The sequence below is a fragment of the Mauremys reevesii genome, linkage group 1 (genome assembly GCF_016161935.1).
Source record: "Mauremys reevesii isolate NIE-2019 linkage group 1, ASM1616193v1, whole genome shotgun sequence".
In the NCBI taxonomy this organism is placed as follows: domain Eukaryota; kingdom Metazoa; phylum Chordata; order Testudines; family Geoemydidae; genus Mauremys; species Mauremys reevesii.
The window spans coordinates 138,521,441-138,541,515 of record NC_052623.1 but is presented as its reverse complement, the minus strand read 5'-3'; the positions used below and the strand labels follow the sequence as shown (position 1 = coordinate 138,541,515).

General features: G+C 44.4%; 1 protein-coding gene across 5 annotated transcripts in view; it reads left to right on the top strand.

Moving 5' to 3' along the window:
- Positions 1-1,709: 1,709 nt before the first annotated feature.
- GEMIN8 (gem nuclear organelle associated protein 8) overlaps positions 1,710-20,075 on the top strand; it is a 35,879-nt gene continuing 17,513 nt past the window's right edge. The window contains exons 1-3 of one of the 5 annotated variants that reach the window (XM_039482181.1): positions 1,710-1,906; positions 9,138-9,174; positions 12,070-12,496. In XM_039482181.1, coding sequence (XP_039338115.1) covers positions 9,172-9,174; positions 12,070-12,496 — 430 coding nt within the window. In that variant the 5' untranslated portion in view covers positions 1,710-1,906; positions 9,138-9,171. Of the gene's footprint in view, positions 1,907-2,569; positions 2,765-6,439; positions 6,651-7,696; positions 7,773-9,137; positions 9,175-12,069; positions 12,497-20,075 lie in introns of those variants that run through there. The other 4 variants (XM_039481472.1, XM_039484496.1, XM_039482962.1 and 1 more) reach the window with 4 other exon arrangements.

Here is a 20,075-nt window from a genome sequence, read left to right as displayed (position 1 = left end):
GTGATGTTTGGGGTCCAAAAAATTCCACCGCGATAAATGTGGGGTTGCAGTATAGCGGGGTTTCAAGCTGGTCAGTTTAAGTCAGTGGTCCCCAATGTGGTGCATTGATGTGCGCTGCCTAGTGCCTAGTGCCCAGCATGGGAGAGAAGCCGCGGCCCCGCGCCTGACGGGGACAGAGAGCACTGGCGCCAGCAGCCTCGGAGTTCTCTGTCCCCGGCAGGCGGGGAGCCGTGGCTCCTCTCCCCTGCCATGGTGATGGGGACCACTGGTATTGGGCCTTAAAGGGGAGCCAACTTATGATCGCGTTATATGCGATTTCACGTTATGGCGGGGTGCATTATTGCGATGTTTGACTGTGTCTTGACATCACATTCCTAAATACACAATGTTAAATTACATGAGCTTATTCAATGTTCCTTTCATGAGCTAACCACAAACACACATATATATAGATGCAAGCAGGGAACAGAGATAAGTCCTACAGAGGATGCATTACCTAGCAACAAGATAAACTGAGTTAGGACTGGATCCAAAAAAGGCATTTAGACTCCTAACTTCCTTTGAAATCAGTGAAAGTTAGGAGCATTACTTTTGAAGATCTGGGCCTTAATGTCTAATTCAGGCTAAGTATCAGAGGGGTAGCCGTGTTAGTCTGGATCTGTAAAAGCAGCAGAGTCCTGTGGCACCTTATAGACTAACAAACGTTTTGGAGCATGAGCTTTCATGGGTGAATACCCACTTCGTCGGATGCATGGGACGAAGTGGGTATTCACCCACGAAAGCTCATGCTCCAAAACGTCTGTTAGTCTATAAGGTGCCACAGGACTCTTTGCTGCTAATTCAGGCTAAGGGAATGTTTTCTTATCAAAGCATGAAATGTTTGTACGTAAGCAAAAGACATCCATGAAAATATTCCGCCTCTCTTAAAGAATAATAATCAAATAGCTTGTTAATAAACTATATAAAGCCACCCAGGATTAGTCAATAAGCAAATATTTCCCATGCACATTGGTTGTAGTATGGAGGCATTATCAGCAGCTCTGTAGTTAACCCCGTGTGTAGATTTTCACATGATGCCGTTTCAGATGTTATGAGAAGAAAACAAATGTTTGTTACAAACTTACTGACACCACAAACTCAGAGTACAGATGTATGTTGTGGCTTTCAAGGGAGCCTACGGAAGCTTAGTGCCCAAATCCCTCTGAATGCCAATGAGATTTGGTTGTCTAATACTTTTAGGCTCCTTCAAAAATCCCAGCTTCATCTTTTGCAAAGTTGCAGGCCCCAATCTGAGTACATTTCAAGCACCCAGAACAAACTGGGTATGGGTGAGTTACAACCCTGGGTGATGGGGTGGGGCCTTCCAGCTCCTCTCCCTGACTGGGAGAACGGGGGGTCCCAGCGTTGTGAGGCGCCCAGCGCCTCTCTGGGGCTTGTTCCGTCCCACACCAGACGGGGGGGGGGGAGGTGGAAGGCACCAGCACCGCCCACTCGAAATCAGCCTCGTGCAGGGGGGTCTGGCTGGCGGGCTCCGCTCCCGCGGGTGGGGGGGGTGCCCCCGATCTCCTGGCTGCTACAAACGGGGGCTGGGGCAGTCACTTGGGGAGGCCGCCTGGTGGCTTTCACCCCCACGCGGAAAAGCCCTCGGCGCCCGCTGCCCCCTGACGGCCCCGCCCAGGCCGAGCGGCGGAGGCCAGGCGGGCAGGGGCGAGGCACAGAGGACGCTGCTTGCGGCGCCCGCTCTGCTCCGCCAGAGAGCGCCCCAGCCCCGGGGATCGGGAGCCGGCCAGCCCCGCCCCCGGGCCCCGCTTCCCGCCGCGGCAGGAAGGAAGGACGAGCGGGGCCTCGGCGCTGGTGCTGCCCGCGCGGACCCACAGTACGTGCCGCGGGCCCCGCTCCACGTGGGGTGCGGGCTGGGGGGGGCGGGTGAAAGCCCGCGCGGGGAAAGGGGGGGCTGGCCCCAGGGCGAGGATCCAGACACCTGGGGCGGGCGGGTGGCGGGGAGAGCCCCTATTCCCAGCCGTGGCAGCCCATGTACCTGAGCCGCCCGGACCCGCCCCGGGGTGGTGAGGCAGTGGGGAGAAAACACAGAAATCCCCTCTCCCCCCGCCTGGGAATTCAGCTGGTGAAAGGGGGTAGGGATACCCTGGAGTACGGGGGAGACACCCCCTCCCCCAAACCATCCTGTGAACTGGGGTGAAGCGATGGCGTGGGGAGACCACCCACCCCTGTGTGAAATGAGGAGGGGAAGGACTCCCCTCCGCAGCTCCTCCTCCTAAGCAAGGGGTGTTTGGGTGAGGAAGAAAGAGACCCATTCTCACCCCCAGATGATAACCGCGGCCCCCATGCTGGGCTCCCAGTCGCAAGGTGGCTGCCCCAGGATTGTTCTGCAATTATTTGTATGAGCGTAGCACTTAGGAGCACTAGTCATACACCAGGGTCTTGCGGTGTTAGGTGCTGTGCAAACATAGAGCACCAAACAGCCATACTTAGTAACCTTAAAACTGCTAGTAGTTGGTGGCACGCGACCAGGATTCATCATCGAATTTGGTCTTCTGGTTGGATCATTAGCTTCCCTGGCCAGAGCTGGTTACTGAGGGGCAGCATGACATGAACGCTGATCCGTGCCCTCCGGTGCTAGGCACTGTACACAAACGCACAATAGAAGACAGGCCTTGCTCCAAAGATCTTAAACTCTAAAACATGACACATTTCCTTCTCACATGCACACTACTTCCTAGCACTGACCTGCCAATGCCCCAAGGTAAGACAAAGACCCAAAATAAGGCATACCAGATAATTTATTGTTCGCTATTACAGGTGTTTTTTTAAATGTAGTTCAAATTGACCTTTCAGTTTTTCCAAATCCAAAGCATTTGCCCTATAAGCCACTCAAATGCACCAGGTATCCTGGATTTCAAAGCAACACCCTGTATTCTCAGATCCATATAGGACAGAGGTCCCCAAACTGTGGGGGCACCCTTCCAGGGGGCATGGAGAAACATTCAGGGAGGGCACGCGGGGCCCAGGCCAGCCCCAATGGGGGGGGGGAGAGCATTACCCAGCCCCGTTCCCAGCCACTGCCCCACCTGCAGCCCCGCTCCTGGCCACAGCTCCACTCCCGGCCGTGGCCCCCTGCTCCCAACACTGCCCCACTCTCAGCTGAGGCCCCAGCTGCAGCACTGGCCCCGCATCCGGCCCCCTGACCATGCCTCCTGGGGGATCAAGGACCACTGTTATAGGCAGTGGTGAGCTCCAGCCAGTTCGCACCGGTTCACAAGAACCGGTTGTTAAATTTAGAAGCCTTTTTAGAACCGGTTGTTTCAGGACAACCGGTTCTAAAAAGCTTTTAAATTTAACAAAGGCTCGGGCAGCTGTCCACCCGGCCCCAGCTCACCTCCCCCTCTCCCCTGAATGCTCCACCCTCCTTCTCCCCTTCTCCTGCTTCCCGCGAATCAAATGTTCGTGGGAAGCCTGAAAACAAGCAGCAGGCAGGTAAGCCAGGCGCGGGGGAGGGCAGGACGGCACGCGCGGCCCAGTCCAGCTCCCCCTGAGCGGCTCCCCCTGGCCCCGGCCGAGCGCCACAGCCTGGTTCCAGCCAAGCACCACTGGCTCGGGCTGGTCCCGGCTGAGCGGCTCGGACCCGGCCCAGCTCAGGACCCGCAGCTCCGGCCCCGGTGCCGGCCGAGCGGCTCTGGCCCGGCCTGGGGAGTCGGGCCTAGCGGCTCCGGCCCGGCCCAGGCATTCAGGCCCCGCGGCTCCGGCCTGGCCCGGGGAGTCGGGCCCCGCGGCGCCGGTTGCAGTCCCGGCAGAGCGGACCTGGTCCCGGCCCCAGGCAGTGTGGTAAGGGGGCAGGGGGCAGGGAGGGGGTGTTCGTTGGGTTGTTGGGGGGTGGATAGGGGTCAGGGCCATCAGAGGGCAGGGAACAGGGGGATTGAATGGGGGCAAGGGTCCTGGGGGGCAATCAGGAAGGAGCAGGGGTTGGATGAGGTGGTGGGGGCAGTCAGGGACAGAGAGAAGGGGTGGTTGGATGGGGCAGGGGTCCCGGGGGGCCATCAAGAATGAGAGAAGGGGTTGGATGGGGCTGCAAGGGGCAGTCAGGGGACAGGGAAGGGGGGGATGGGTCAGGAGTCCCTTGGGGGGGGTGTCAAGGAACATGGGGGGTTGGATGGGGCACGACCCCCCGGGGGGGCATGACCCCCTCGTGAGGTGAGGAGGAGGGAACCAGTTGTTAATATTTTGGCAGCTCATCACTGGTTATGGGAGTAGGGCCCTAGGCTCTTGGGACCTGGTGAACTGTGACTTTATACATGCTACTGCATGATCTACTCTTCATGAAGTTTTTGTACTGATTTAACTATTTCAGTATGTGTTTGTGAGGCAAGGGGTTGATTTTCTACCAAAACAGTTAAATGAGTACAGTCTGTAGCATGGGCACAGGTATACCATTATAACTTATTCCCCTTTCCTTACAGCAGTAAGCTGTACCTGCATAAGCACCTTTGTACCAGTCTAACTGCATGCATATTAGATGGGTCTGTATCACTCTAACTATGCTGGCTGGATAACAGCCAGGTCCTAACTGAGGGTAGGTCTACACTAGGGGGGAGGGTGTTGACCAAAGATATGCAACTTCAGCTACGCGAAGTTGACTCCGCTTCTGCCTCTCGCCACCGTGGAGTTCCGGAGTCAACGGCAGAGCGATCGGGGATTGATTTTATCACATCTATACTAGATGTGATAAATCGCTCCCCGATAGATTGATCACTACCCACCGATCCGGTGAGTAGTGTAGGCATACCCTGAGTCTCAAAAGTCAACCAGAGAATGTAATATTTGCCGATATTCACAAACAGGAATGTAGTCTGCAGGAGTTTTTGTTAAAGGGATATATTGGTGCAATTAATTGGTTCTGTGTTGCACATCTACATTTCTACAAGAATTATAACTGGGCCATGTTTATGTTAAAATTAACATAGGTAGCAATGCACAGTGGTAATTAATCGGTAGCTGAGTAACAGAAAAGGCTGAATGGATTTTATTTAACCATCCTCCTGCCCCCAGATTTTCTAGCACTAGAAAGGTAAAATGATAATTTAAAAAATATAAGCTGTTGGTGCTACAACATGGCATTTTGTTCTCACTGAGTTCTTGGAATATGTACAAAACACTTACAGCAATTTCAGTATTTGTTCAAGTCATTGGTCCATCTGTTCCTTTATCCGGCTGTCAGCATTACCAAATACTTAAAGATTTGGTGAAAAAGGTGGGGGGGAATCATTCCTGACCCACACAAGTGATTGATGTATTCCCTGAAATAAAAGTTGTGATGACTTATTCAATAGTTGTCTTATTTTGCAGAGCTACAAAAGTTAATGTTGATAAGATTCTCCAGTCCTCTCTAATTTTATTGACTTCAGTGACTTTCTTTGACAGTAAATTCCACAGATTGACTGTGGGATCTGCGAAGAAGCATTTTAATTTGTTCTAATTCCTCCCCCTCTTAATTATTTCATGTTCTATGTTCTAGTACTATGCAACAGTGTGAAAAGAAGTGACTGACTAGCTCTTGATATGCTCTTCATAATTTTGAATAACTGAAAGACCCCTCAATCCCTTTGATTGATTGATTGATAGATAGATAGATTGGCTAAACAGTCCTGTTTCTTCAGGTCTTGCCATACTGAGCATTAATACTTTTGTCGACTGTTTGTAGGCCTTTTCAAGCTGTGCAATATATTTCAAGTGTGGCTACCAAAACTGTGTACAATACTCCACCAGGGGGCTGTACTCTCATGGTGTACAATGTATCATCACATTGTCAAAATACAGCATTCCTGGATCCAATCCTACAGGATGGTGATCCGTCTCAACTTAACTTCAGTGGGACTGAGTGATGTACAATGCTTTGTGGGATCAGACCTGTAGTCAGTTACAGCTTTCTTCTCACTACTGCTTGCTCACTTCAAGTTTATAAGTAGATGGGCATGTTTTGATGAATTACAATACATCAGTATTTAATATAAATGGGGAATTATTTTATGATTTGAAAGGTTAGGAAAGGAGATAATACAATGTATCAGAAATGGACTGTTTGTCCTGTGTACAGTGCCTAGCACAATGGGGTCCTTATCCATGACTGGATTCCTAGATGCTGTGGTAATACAAACCGATAATTATGTGGCAGTGATAACAAAAGTGATGGGGTGGGAACTTTGTGTGCCAGAGCCCTCCAAGCAACAGAACATTTTAATACACAAAAAGGGACCAAAGTATTCTTTGTCCATGCAATTTATTGTTGCTGCCCTGCAGCCTTAAAATCTTTTACTTTAGGCTCCAATCCTGCCAGATGGTCTCTGCCAGCAACAGCCCTCCCCCCATGTCCCTGCAATGAGCCACATTCAGTGATACTCCACATGGGCACCAGGGTTTGCCAGCACAGATCATTTGGCAAGATTGGGGCCTTAATTTTAATACCATGAGTAGTCCCATTGATTGGACTATTCACCATAGTAAAGTTAAGCACATGTGTAAGTGTTTGCAAGATCGGGGTCTTACCTTTAATGCTAGTAGTGCAAAATTCTCCCCATCCAATTGCCTGGGGATAGTAAATTTTGTATGAGGAAGTAAATTTTTTCATCATCATTATGGTAAGTGCAGACAAGTAGATTTTTTGCCTGGCTAATACATTTCGTTGGTAATTTTACAATGGTGATTCATACCTTTTAGTAATTTTCTTCATTCAGAAGTTAAGTGGTGTTCCCAGTGACATTAGACTACTTTTGGATTGTGTAGCAACCTCTGTATTTTCATTTTTAGGAATTGAAAAAAGTAGAGCTAGAATTATTTTTATTTATTTTCTGCTTCTTGTGTGATTTTGATAACCTATTGAATTTACTTTTGAAGAGCCATTTTGCTTTTTGATTTCTTATTAATTATTTCTTTGTTGTTTGTATTGTAGTGGTACCCAGTATCAGGACTTTCCTGTGTTAGGTGTTATAGTTCTATAAGAATTCATAAATAATTTATGAAAATTATTTTTTTTCTGTTTGCTAAAGTGTATGTTTATTTTATGTTCAGTAAACTGATACATTTTAACAGATTTTCTAGGGCTTTTTCACCTCTCAAAAAGCTCTCTGTATGTCCTTCTGAATATGGTGTGTATTTTTAATCAATTATGGTATTAAAAACAAAGTCTCTTTATGTTAGGCTGTGAACCTGATTTTTGTTTATCCTTAAGGAAGTTCAGAGAATGTTTTGGTATGAAAAAGTCATAGGCAGACACAGAATTCTAATGTATGTAATTTTTCTAAACTACAGGCAGAAAATGAGAGAGGCAGCTACAATAGAGTTTACATTTTAAATGTGAGAAAGAGCCCTTTATATTTATTCCAGTGACCTTGACAGTACCCAGATGTGCACATGAAAGAAATGAAAACCACACACACACACACACACGAGAGAGAGAGAAACACAACTTTTAAAAAGATGATCGAATGGGAAACTGTGTGTTTGACATTAACAGAAAGGGGCAGCGCCCAAGTCTTTTATATATCTGTAGGCTAGTTGTGCTGCAAGTCACTGCAATGTTTCATTAGTGACCTCAGCTCTTTTTTTTTCTCCTGCCTCTCTTGGCGGGTGGGAAGTAAGACAATCAATTCAGTCTCTTTGACAATTTTGAACCTGATTCTGCTAACCTTTACTCAGCTGAGTAGGCCCATTGACTGCATTGGGACTACTCATGTATGTAAGGACTGTTTGCAGAAGGGTTGGTGAGTGAGGGTTTGCATATTTGGGCTCTGTCTCCACTATACAAAGAGTGACAGTTCAGCCTTTGTGCTGACTTGTGGTAGCTTCATGATTTGCATTTCTTTGGTGATGTCAGGATAGACTGCATTCAAATCGCTTCACTTAGCATTGCTGTCTTAAAGAGACGAAAAGTTGCTGCTTGATCAATAAAGTCATAAATAGGAGGCCAAATGCTGCTCCAGCTGACACCCTGGGCAGCCCCAGTGGGAAGAATTCTACTCAGTTATGCTGGTGTAATCTGGGATAACCCCAAAGAAGACAGCGGAGTTATTTCTGTTTTACATCAGTGTAACTGAAAGTATAATTTGACCACTACTTGGAGTAGTTTAGGAGTGTCAGTTAGTGGATTCCTTGGCCAACAGTCATTTTTTAAAAATGGTGTGTGTGTGGTGATGGGGGGGGTTAATCTTTGTATCATTCCCCTCTGGTGTCCCTTCAAATGAGAGTTTCTGGGTGATGACACTATGTGGACTGGGTGGTTTGCTCTTTTAAAATCTTGGTATAATAAAATAGCTGTCCAATAGTCAGGGTATTTTTCAAAATTTCCTTAAGTGGTTCGTGTTGGTAAATAACTTTGAAGATTAAAAATGCAATGTATGTGCTAGTTGATAGTAATTTTAAACTGCAGTTTGTAATTGCAGATCTTTTTATGATCTGGTCCTTTCCAGTTTCCACTTCTGTAGTTAACCTCCCCTCCTCTTTCCATTCAAGTACGTGATCACCATCTGAATTTGTCTGTGCTTCCTTTAGGTGAAGCAGTGTTACAATCAGGGAAGCATAAAGTGGGAGAAGAGGAGATAGTTATACAAACAATTATAACATAGAATTAAAAATAAACAAAAAGCTTACTACCTGAGTGAAATCAAAATGGTTTTAAAAATGCTTAAAATAAAAATGTTTATAGGATTCCTTCCACAAACACTGCTGAGGGATAAAGTTAAGTGTTTCTCATTTAAGGTCATTCCTTAATGTCATTAATTTTGAAGATACCTAGAAGTAGAGGAAGCCACTATTGTGCAGAAGATAAAAAAAAAAAAAGTGGGGTAATGAGACCAAGTTTATTTATATCTTCCTGCATTCTAAGCTGAGGGTAGTGGGGTGCCCTTTGATCTTCTTGAGACTTCAATATTAATAATCTCAATATTTAAAAGTTCCTTACTGAAACTAATTAGAATAAATTAATAAGAGGTTTCAAGTATTCTCTGATTACTCAAAATCCCTCATCTGTTGACTTGACTCTTGTCTGTAGCTACTAGGGTTCACTAGAGATGCTTTCTGTGTTTTTAACTATCTTTTTATAAATTAAAAAACATTATTTTCTTTTCTAGTTTACATTGATCATTGGAGAAAACTTCACAGACGATGGTAAGTATTCTTTACTTCCACGGTGTCTCTGAGAGTATGGGCAATGCACACTTTGTATGTTAACTGCATATACAAGCAAATTGTATTGAACCCTCACCATATATTTAAAAGAATTGTATTTTAAATTAGTTAAATTGCATTCAAAGTAAAATTCATTTATTAAAAGTATTGTTTGATTGGCCTCCTCAGAGAAGAATCTAGAGACATATGACAGGAAAATAACAGAGAAATCTGCTGATCACTCTTCTTAGATTTATAGCTTTTATACGGTTGAGAAAAACTCCCCTATATTTCCATTTACACAGCAGCTGAAAAAACACAGACATACAGCTATATTCCATAGTTAGACTTTAATGTGTTCCTTTTCCTTCTTTATCCCAATCTAAAACATCCCCTTAATTTTTCTTTTTTTCCAGCAGATGGATTTTTAAAATTCAGTGAAAGATGAGGTTTTCTACGGTCACTTTTTCCCCCCTCCCATACACAGAAGTATTTGGATAAGCACCAAAATCACAATTCTGTCTACATGAAGTAGCCCTTTGTATTCCTCTCCCCCTAAATTAACAACTGGGGCTAGTCAGATAGACAAATCAGCCAGCTGTATTCCAAAGTTTTCAGTGAGATCATTACCAAGGTCCATTTTAGAAACATTATAGTTAAAAAGAACTGAAGATATTTTTTGTATTTTAAAAAGATGTGTTGTCATCTTGGAGAGTACGTAGAATATATGAAACTTTCCTTTTTTGTTAAGCTGTATTAACTGCTCCACTGATGTTCCCAAACTTGATTTTTAATTATTTCAGTGGGAAAAATTAAACGAAGTGTTCCAGAACGAACTCTGTGAAATGGGAGTTGCAACTTCTCAGACTTGACCACAGAATTTTCTGGTCTTGACTATACATTGAAGAACTAGAGTCAGGGTGATATTCTCATTTAATGAAAGCAAAGAAAAAAAATTAAATATCCTGGTTTTTAGGAATTCATAACAGTTATAAATAAATAAATACATCCTAGCAACAGGGCCAGAGTCTCCTCTTACACCAGCGTAAATTGGAAATAAATCCCCTGAACTCAATGGAGTTTCACCAGCACAATAGAATTGCATGAGGAGCATCTGGCCCATAAAGTCTTAGCCAAAAAGACACATCTTTTGTTATGCATTTCCATAAAAATTAATTTGGTGGCTGTTTTTTAAAATCACTTGTATGGCGCCATAGATTTCCATAAACAGGTTAGACACAATCCCTGACCCAGTGTTTAAGTGAAATAAGAACAATAAAGTTTATTAGCTTGAGACTTTTTGTTCTTGCAACTACTTAAACATAACCTTAAAATTATGTTATCAATGTTTTAAGCCCCTTTGGTGGGGGGGTTGGGGGAGCAGGAAAGGAGGTTGGTTTCGGGGTAGGGGTGGTAAGACTATAGCTATGACGTGTCACTAAACCAAATTCATTTTTTTTAAAAAAAATCATTCTTGGTGATTTAGGGTATTAATAATACAGGTAAGGAAAACACCTTTAAAGTATGATTTTTTTATCTTGACAGTATCCCTGAAAAAGAAAAGATGACCTTCCACATTTAAGTCTAAAGTAGTCCAAATGTGTGGCAAAAAAAAATAGATCAAGTAAAACTCTCCATCCCCCGAGACACACAATATCTAGACCAAGGAGATGCATTATGGGAGGAACATGAGACTTTACACTAAATTTTTTGGCTTTTGTCCATTTAAGACAGACATGTGTTGTTGCATCATGGGTGTCCAAATGAATGAAGTGAGACCAACTTGTTTTTAAATCCAACATCACTTTCTGTGCATCCAGAGCCCTTGCTCAGAAGCTCTACCCCAAGGGCAGACAGTGGGCAAACACCACCCCAAGAGTGATTTAGCTTTCCATTATCCCTGACCTTTCTCCAGCACTACCCATGTGTAGCCCAATTAGTAGAGGAGGGGAACCTATTGCAATCTTTCTCTGTACAGAACTTACTGTACTATATAGGGTCTGCTGCACTCTCATAGAGTTATATGGCTAGAATAGAGCCGGGGTAAACTGTTCTGTCAGGCAAACAAACATTTTAAAAAACAGTTGTTGCTGTTTTACAACTTGTTACGTTTTATAACTGGAAAGAGATATTTTAGTTTACTTCAGTCAATGTACTTTATTAGCCTTTTTCAGATTATAGCTGCTGATGAATAAAGAAGTGAGATGTACGAGCAGCACAGCACTTTGCTAAGCATAAAGTCTATGAGTCTATGTGGGGCGGGGAAGGGGTTAATTGAGACCTTGACTAAGGTTTGATTGAGATGTGACTAAGTTGCCATCTGACCTCTACCACTGAAATCATTATTGCAAGGAGATGGGGTAAATGCATTAATAAATGAAGTAGGTGCCTTTATTTAATATAGAGGAATTTCAGACGCATTACCCTCTTCCTGTTAACATGAAGCTTGTGTATTTGTAGTATGTGGCTTATCTCACACACACTTTGAAGTAATCAAATCTCATTCAGCTCACCTTTCACTTATGTAGTATATCATTTCACTTGAATTCATTTGTATTTGTAAGTGCTGAGTATTTATATCCACACGGGCTTGGTTTGCATTAGTACATTTCAACATTTCGCCCCAAAGGAGTGGCTTCCACTGTAATAACGGAGCTTTGGGGGAAAGCTTTGATGCAGTCATTCTCATTACTTTCTTCCTTGGTGACTAGTAGCGTGAGCAACATGATCTATTTTTGTATGTATAATATGTTCACGCTTCAAGCACTTGTCATTTTTCCGCCAAAATACATGGTTTTTGTTACCATAGGAAGTAAAGCATTTGAAATAGAAAAGCTTTTCAATTCTAGGAGTTGCCTCAACACTATCTCTCACCTCTGCTCCCACTTTTTTCAGGAGGACTCACTGCATGAAGACTCTCAGCCATGGTATAATCAACAAGTATATGCAAGATACTGGAAGCATTACAACCAAGCCATGCACTGGATGTACAAGCACAAAAATGCCTACAGGAAAGCCATGGAGTCCTTTTATCATCTGTCATGGTATCCATCCGAAACCTTTCCCACAAGCCGTTACTCGGATTGGGATGGAGGCAACCCATCAGATGCTGACAACTATTCTACCTACACTCCAAACAGCAGAGCGCGATACCCAGGTGCCCATTGCAGTTCCGGAGTGAGCAAGGATATGGGCAGGGATTCTGAAATGGAGAAGGATTCTGAGTCTGAAGAGGAGATAGAATGTGACCTGAGCAACATGGAGATCACAGAGGAGCTCCGCCAGTATTTTGCACAGACAGAGGCGCACAGGCAGGAGTTACGTAAGTTCAGGCATTGTTTATATGATATACTTTCAATTTCAGGCTGTAATGACTATGTCCTTAATTCAACATTAGGGTGTTGCAATATAATACACAGGAGTAATTGGCACTAGAAGTAAATGAGCCAGTGAAAATATTTGTGGTTTTTCTACACAGAGAGAATGAGTATGAATGGTTTGGAGAGTAGAAGTAGCATGTATTTGTTCAGGAGAAAATTATTTGTTTGGAGCAATTCTGGGGGAAATTAAGGAATCTGTAGCATTAAGGTAGGTAGTGAAAATCTCCATCTTTTTCCTCAACAGAACAGGTAATTCTCATATTTTAATTATAAACTTTTTTTATATAAAGATGATCCTTTGAGTTGTTTCCAACTTTCCATTACTCTGTCCCTACTATGCTCTGGTTTATCCTACAACAACCCAAGTGCTGAAAAATGTTTGCATTGACAACCAATACTTTAAAAACAAAAAGTTTTTTTAACATTTCAAAATCCTGAATCAATTGATGCTCATATTTTAAACTAAAGCTTAAGTCAGTTGAGTTTAAAAAAAAGAATGTCAATATTCTCAAAAATTTGGGCTTCTTAAGGTTAAATGTAGTAAAATCCTAGATTCCTGAGAGGTCCAGCCCAAAGGAAATTCCTAGCTATGTTGTTTAATGCTGGAGGAAGCTGCAGTGTACTCTTTTAAGATGGAGTAGCCATTTGCTTTATTTTTCTTTGGCTCACCCAACAGTAAAAATTCCAAGACCTCTCTTCCCCCTCAGTACCCTTCAGTGTTGTGCAGGAAATATTTTTTTCTTTCACATTCAAAGCCTCAAGCCCAGCTCTGGGAAAACAGAAGTGGGGGGATATTAGCCAAAAAAATCAGTAGGGGACTTTTTGCAAGTCTCAGTCCTTGGAGATATCCAAGTCATCTTTATCTCCATGAAATCCTTTAAAGAAAACAAAGTGTCTTGTTGTGCTGATTTATAGTTTATTGCATAGACAAATAAACTTTACGGGCAAGTTTACAATCTGTTTTGAGGAAACAATGTGAAAAAAATCATTTTCCCCATGTTATTTGCATGGGAAATATTCAGCATAAATGCTTAATAGAATGAGCTTTCATTGTAATTATGCTATCCTTTCTGGGCATTAAGGAGGGAGAGAGGAGGGAAAGAATTTAAAAAAAAATCTAATCAAGCAAGTAGGAATTTTTTGTAAATTACATTCTGCTGTTTAAATCCTTAAAGTCGAGAATATCTGGAATGCTGAAACACACAGGTTTAAGTGTACACATTCAATCAGTAGCAAAATCAGAAAGGCTAAGAACACAGTGAGTTATGTCTAGCAAGGAATATAAATGGCAATAAGAAGCAGTTCTTTAAAGATATTAGGAGCAAGAGAAAGACAAAGGAAAGTGTAGGTCCTCTACTTAGCTAGGGAAAGCGAGCTAATAACTGATGACATCAGGAATACTGAGGTGTTTAATGCCTATTTTACTTCAGTCTTCATTAAAAAGGTTATTAGTGACAAAATACACCATCTGCACGTTCAGGTGTTGTACCAATATAATATCCCTACACAGGAATAACTCTGCTTCTGACCAATAAATAAATAAATAAAATAGGTTTTTATACATTCTGTTGGAGTTGCTCAAAAAAAGAAAGTAGCTAAGCAGAGGGAGGGGAAAATACTATGTTCTCTACTGTGTGCTGTAAACGAGTAGTGGTGAGCTCTGTTGAGACCCTGTGGACAGTGAAAGATACGGTGCTGCTATGTTTAATTAGATAGAGCTATTGATTTTCCTGAGTACTGTTTTTAAGCCAAATGAAATTTATAGAGGGTTCATGAAGCTGAACTCTGTCATGACACTATCTTGTTTTGTCTTTCATCCTTGAAGCTGTATTGATCCTCAAGGAAAGGTAGACGAGGCAGATAAAAGTGATATATATATATATCCTTGTATATATCCTCTCTCAGGTATTTTTCTCTTTGTAATACATCACAGCCAGACTTGGTTCTGGCCTGGTAGCCTAGTGACCATGGAGGTGGCTCAAGTTCAATATCTTGTCATTAATTATTTGTATCTGCCATAAGAGTACATAGTGCTACACACCACAATGTGTGCTGAACAATTAACTAATCTACACCCCAAGAAATTAACAATCCAATAATACAAGTGAAAATAAACTGATATAATATAAATTAGAATAAACAGACATGGTCTTTTATGGGTGTTGAGGGAAGCATGCTTTACAGAGAAGTTAGGGATTTAGACTTTTCTTTTGAATGATTGTAGTGCAAGAACTTGACGTATGTTAATTGGGATTTTATTCCAGACACACGGTATTGCGTGGGACACAGAAAGTCATAGAGTCAGGAGTAGGCAAAGAAGACAAATGGGGCAATGAGGAGAGGCCACTGGGTGGAGATTAAGGAACATGGGATAATGCTGGTGAGAAGGGTGAATAGACAAATTTATCTCCATCCTACTGCTGCTATCTCATTGATTGTTACTATAGTTACATTCAAAAACACATTACAAGAATGTTATTTATTACAGTTTCAAGTACTCAAAAGTTAATAACTACTGTACAACGGTAACTCCACCCCTTTGTGCGTATGCATTATGGTGATCTTTATTCTGTGATCACATACTGTTTTTCCACAGGATCCTGCCTCATTCAGTGCAAAGGGTGAGCTAAACTTAAACCCATTTTATTTTAAAAGCATCCTTCTTTAATGGCTGATCTACAGACCTTTGAAGTTAACGGAAAGGTTCTCACCAACTTCAGTAGAGAGGATCTTGCAGACCGTAGAGTGTGGGAGGAATGTAGGAAGAGCTGAGATGTAGGCAAGGATGGAGATGTGCAGTGAGGACAGGGTGAAGGTGAGGACAGGGTGTATGAATGTTATATGAAAAGAGGGATAAAAATTCAAGGGGTGGGGGATGAAATGTCCGAATGATGGGAGAGAATGATGACTGGAGGTGCAGTATTTTGGAAAGACAGGGAAAGTGAATAATAACGAGGTGGGAGAAAAAAAAGTGGCAGTTAAAGTAGACAGGATACGTTTGATCCAATACTTCTGTTAGTCTATGGATATGTCTACACTACGGGATTATTCCGATTTTACATAAACCGGTTTTGTAAAACAGATTGTATAAAGTCGAGTGCACGCGGCCACACTAAGCACATTAATTTGGCGTTGTGCGTCCATGTACCGAGGCTAGCGTCGATTTCCGGAGCGTTGCACTGTGGGTAGCTATCCCGTAGCTATCCCATAGTTCCCACAGTCTCCCCCGCCCCTTGGAATTCTGGATTGAGATCCCAATGCAAAAACAGTGTTGCGAGTGATTCTGGGTAAATGTCGTCCCTCAATTCTTCCTCCGTGAAAGCAACGGCAGACAATCATTTCGCGCCCTTTTTCCCTGGATTGCCCTGGCAGACGCCATAGCATGGCAACCATGGAGCCCGTTTTGCCTTTTGTCACTGTCACCGTATGTGTACTGGATGCTGCTGACAGATGCAGTTCTGCAGTGCTACACAGCAGCATTCATTTGCCTTTGCAAGGTAGCAGAGATGGTTACCATCCCTATTGCATCGTCTGTCATGCCATTGTAAATAGACGATGAGATGACGGTTATCAGTCGTTGTGTACCGTCTGCTGCTGTCATGGGTGCTCCTGGCTGGCCTCGCTGAGGTCGGCTGAGGGCGCATGGACAAAAATGGGAATGACTCCCCGGGTCATTCCCTTCTTTATGTTTTGTCTAAAAATAGAGTCAGTCCTGCCTAGAATATGGGGCAAGTGTACTAGAGAACCAGAGAGCACAGCCACTCCGTGTCAGAGCCCCAGAGATCCCGCAGAAATGATGAGCTTCATGCCATTCTAGGGGGTGCCCCTGCAACAACCCCACCCGTTGCTTCCCTCCTCCCCCAACCCTCCTGGGCTACCGTGGCAGTCCCCCCTCCCCCCCATTTGTGTGATGAAGTAATAAAGAATGCAGGAATAAGAAACACTGACTTTTTAGTGAAATAAAATGAGGGGGAGGAAGCCTCCCGCTGCTATGATAGTCCAGGCAGTACAGAATCTTTTCTTTAGACATGAAAGGGGGGGAGGGGGCTGATAGAGCTCAGCCTCCAGTTGCTATAATGAAGATGGTTACCAGCCATTCTGTACCATCTGCCGGGAATGACCAGGAGTCATTCCCATTTTTACCCAGGCGCCCCCGGCCGACCTCACCGAGGCCAGCCAGGAGCACTCACGGGCTGATGATGACGATGGATAGCAGTCATATTGTACCGTCTGCCACCGGGAAGGGGATGCTGGTGTTCAGCGCTGCAACACCCCGTCTACCAGCAGCATGCAGTAGACATAGGGTGACATTGAAAAAAAGCGAGAAATGTTTTTTTTCCCTTTTCTTTCGGGGCGGGGGGAGGGGGGGAATGTTTTTGACCCTTCAGGCATTGGGAGCTCAGCCAGGAATGCAAATGCTTTTCAGAGACTGCGGGGACTGTGGGATAGCTGGAGTCCTCAGTACCCCCTCGCTCCCTCCATGAGCGTCCATTTGATTCTTTGGCTTTCCGTTACGCTTGTCACACAGCACTGTGCTGTGGCCTTTGTCTGTCATAGCCTGGAGATTTTTTCAAATGCTTTGTCATTTCGTCTTCTGTAACGGAGCTCTGATAGAACAGATTTGTCTCCCCATACAGCGATCAGATCCAGTATCTCCCGTACGGTCCATGCTGGAGCTCTTTTTGGATTTGGGACTGCATCGCCACCCGTGCTGATCAGTGCTCCACGCTGGGCAAACAGGAAATGAAATTCAAAAGTTTGCGGGGCTTTTCCTGTCTACCTGGCCAGTGCATCCGAGTTCAGATTGCTTTCCAGAGCGGTCACAATGGTGCACTGTGGGATAACGCCCGGAGGCCAATACCGTCGATTTGCGGCCACACTAACCCTATTCCGACCTGGCAATACCGATTTCAGCGCTACTCCTCTCGTCGGGGAGGAGTACAGAAATTGGTTTAAAGAGCCCTTTATATCGATATAAAGGGCCTCGTTGTGTGGACGGGTGCAGGGTTAAATCGGTTTAATGCTGCTAAATTCGGTTTAAACGCATAGTGTAGACCAGGCCTTCAAGGTGCCACAGGACTCTTTGTCGCTTTGATCAATGAAGGCTCCTAAATCTACGTGTATCCCAGTACACTCATATGTGTCAAGACTAGTTAGCCACAATACTATTCTTTATAGCCATATATCCATGAAAGGAAAAAAAAGAAAATAACGGAGCTTGTTTTTAAGATGTTATGCTTTTTTTCTCCTTCCAGGAATCACTACCAGCTTCAAGAACCTATAGGCTACTAAAGTCTTTTTGTGTTCTGGCAGTGTGCATTGCAGTGACTCTTTACTTTGACACTAAGGCCTTTGAAACTGGCAAACTGAATCTCGCTGCCTGATTGAACACTTCAGGAGGGACAGAGTTTTTTCTTTGCAAAGGCCTCTCTTTTAAAACGCCTCCTTTTCTTTCCTTGAGTTCTGCTCGAGTGCTCTCCAGCTCTTCATATTCTCTTTGTGATCACGTAATCAATATGTATATTACAGCTGAGGTGCATGTTCCTAGACTACGCCGAACTAATTCTGTGAGCAAAATTTAACTGACATAATCTCACAAATCAGTTACATTATCACACTAATCACATACTGTAGTTACAGTATGAACACAGCTGTGCTGTTAACCTACTTCACACTGTCTTTCCCTATACCCATCACTTGCCCACTCATCTCTGTCCAGCAATGAGTTATAAGAAAACTTCCTTTCAATACATTCAGAATTTTTGTAGTGATTTAATTATTTTACTTTTTAAATTATTATTATGATTAATTGATTATTATTTTATTGGACTATGCTGGCTATTGTGTTTGGTTCCCTGCGGAACTGGTGATTCCATTAATTCAGTGGTCACCAACCAGTCAATTGTGATTGACTGGTTGATCCTAGAGGATCTTCCAGTCGATTGCGATCTCCGATGATGTAGCGTGGCTGCCTCTAAGGCAGGCTCCCTGCCTGCCCTGGCCCCACACCGCTCCTGGAAGCAGTCAACACAGCCCCGGGGCAAGGGGGGTCTCCTTCTGCGTGCTGCTCCTTCCTGCAAGCACTGCCCCCGCAGCTCCCATTGGCTGGGAATGAGGAGTTGTGGCCAATGGGAGCTGCGGGGGCGGTGCTTGCAGAGAGGGACAGCACGCAGAGCCACATGCCCCCGCCCCCTCCCAAGGACCGCAGAGGTGCTCTGGCCACTTCTGGGAGCAGCGTGGAGCCAGGGTAGGCAGGGAGCCTGCCTTAGCGGCAGCCATGCTATGCCACCCACCGGGAGCCATCAGAGGTAAGTGCTGCCCGGCGGGAGGCCCCACCCCAACCCCCAGTCCTGAGCCCCCTCCCGGAGCCAGCACCCCAAATCCCCTCCTGCACCCCAAAACACCTCCTGCACCCCAACCCCCAGCCCTGAGCTCCCTCCTGGAGCCAGCACCCCATATCCCCTCCTGCACCCCTACCCTAGCCCAGACCCCCCCCTCCTGGATCCAGCACCCTGTACCCCCTCCTGCACCCCAACACTCTGCCCCAGCCCAGAGCCCCTTCCTGCACCCAAACTCCCTCCCAGAACTTGCACCCCTCACCCCTTCCTGCACTCCAACACTCTGTCCCAGGCTCAGCCTAGAGCCCCCTCCCACACTGCGAACCCCTTGGCCCCAGCCCAGAGCCTGCACCCCCTCCCAAACCCCTTTCCCTGCCCAGTGAAAGTGAGTGAAGGTGGGGGAGAGGGAGTGACTGGGGGGGATGGAGTGAGAGGGGTGGGGCTTTGGGCAAGGGGCAGGGAAGGGGTGGAGTAGATCCTGGGTTGCTCTTAAATTCAAAAAGTGATCTTGGGCGTAAAAAGATTGGAGACCACTGCATTAATCTAACCTGCAGGTGACATTTTGTGGTTGCATGTCTTCCCTCAGGCTACTGAGAGAAAAACATGAAGTCATTTTTCCGGGTTATTGCACAAGTCAGATGTGTAGTGTACTAATACCAAATTGTCAAGAATACTGGATGTAAAGGACAAAATACATTACACTGGCCTTTTTAGGTTTTCAAAGAACATGTTTTAAGAATTAAAATAACATAAAAGCATACAATAACATAAAAGTAGTTTGTCAGGACTTGCAATTCAGCAAATTTTCTAGTTGCACATATTTTCCATTTCACGCTTTTTAACCTAGTCTTTAAAACATTACTCACCTTTTAGATTTTTCTTACATACCATTTTTCTCTTTGTGTTTTTTTTTAAATAAAAGGGAAAATAGTGTAGTGCTATAATGCAAGGCTAATAATGGAATTAACAATGCACAGACTACTGTACCACAAAAATAAAATGGCAATGGGGTAGTTTCCTGTATTTAAAAACAAAGAAAAGCAGAGGAAATTACAGTTATGCCAGTTAATTATTGAGGCATCGCAGTCTGTGCATTGTTATTGCTATGCCTAGCTTTTTCCATTAAAGCTCCAGTTTTGAATGGCTACATGTACACACCCTCCCTCCATTTTACCCAAACTAG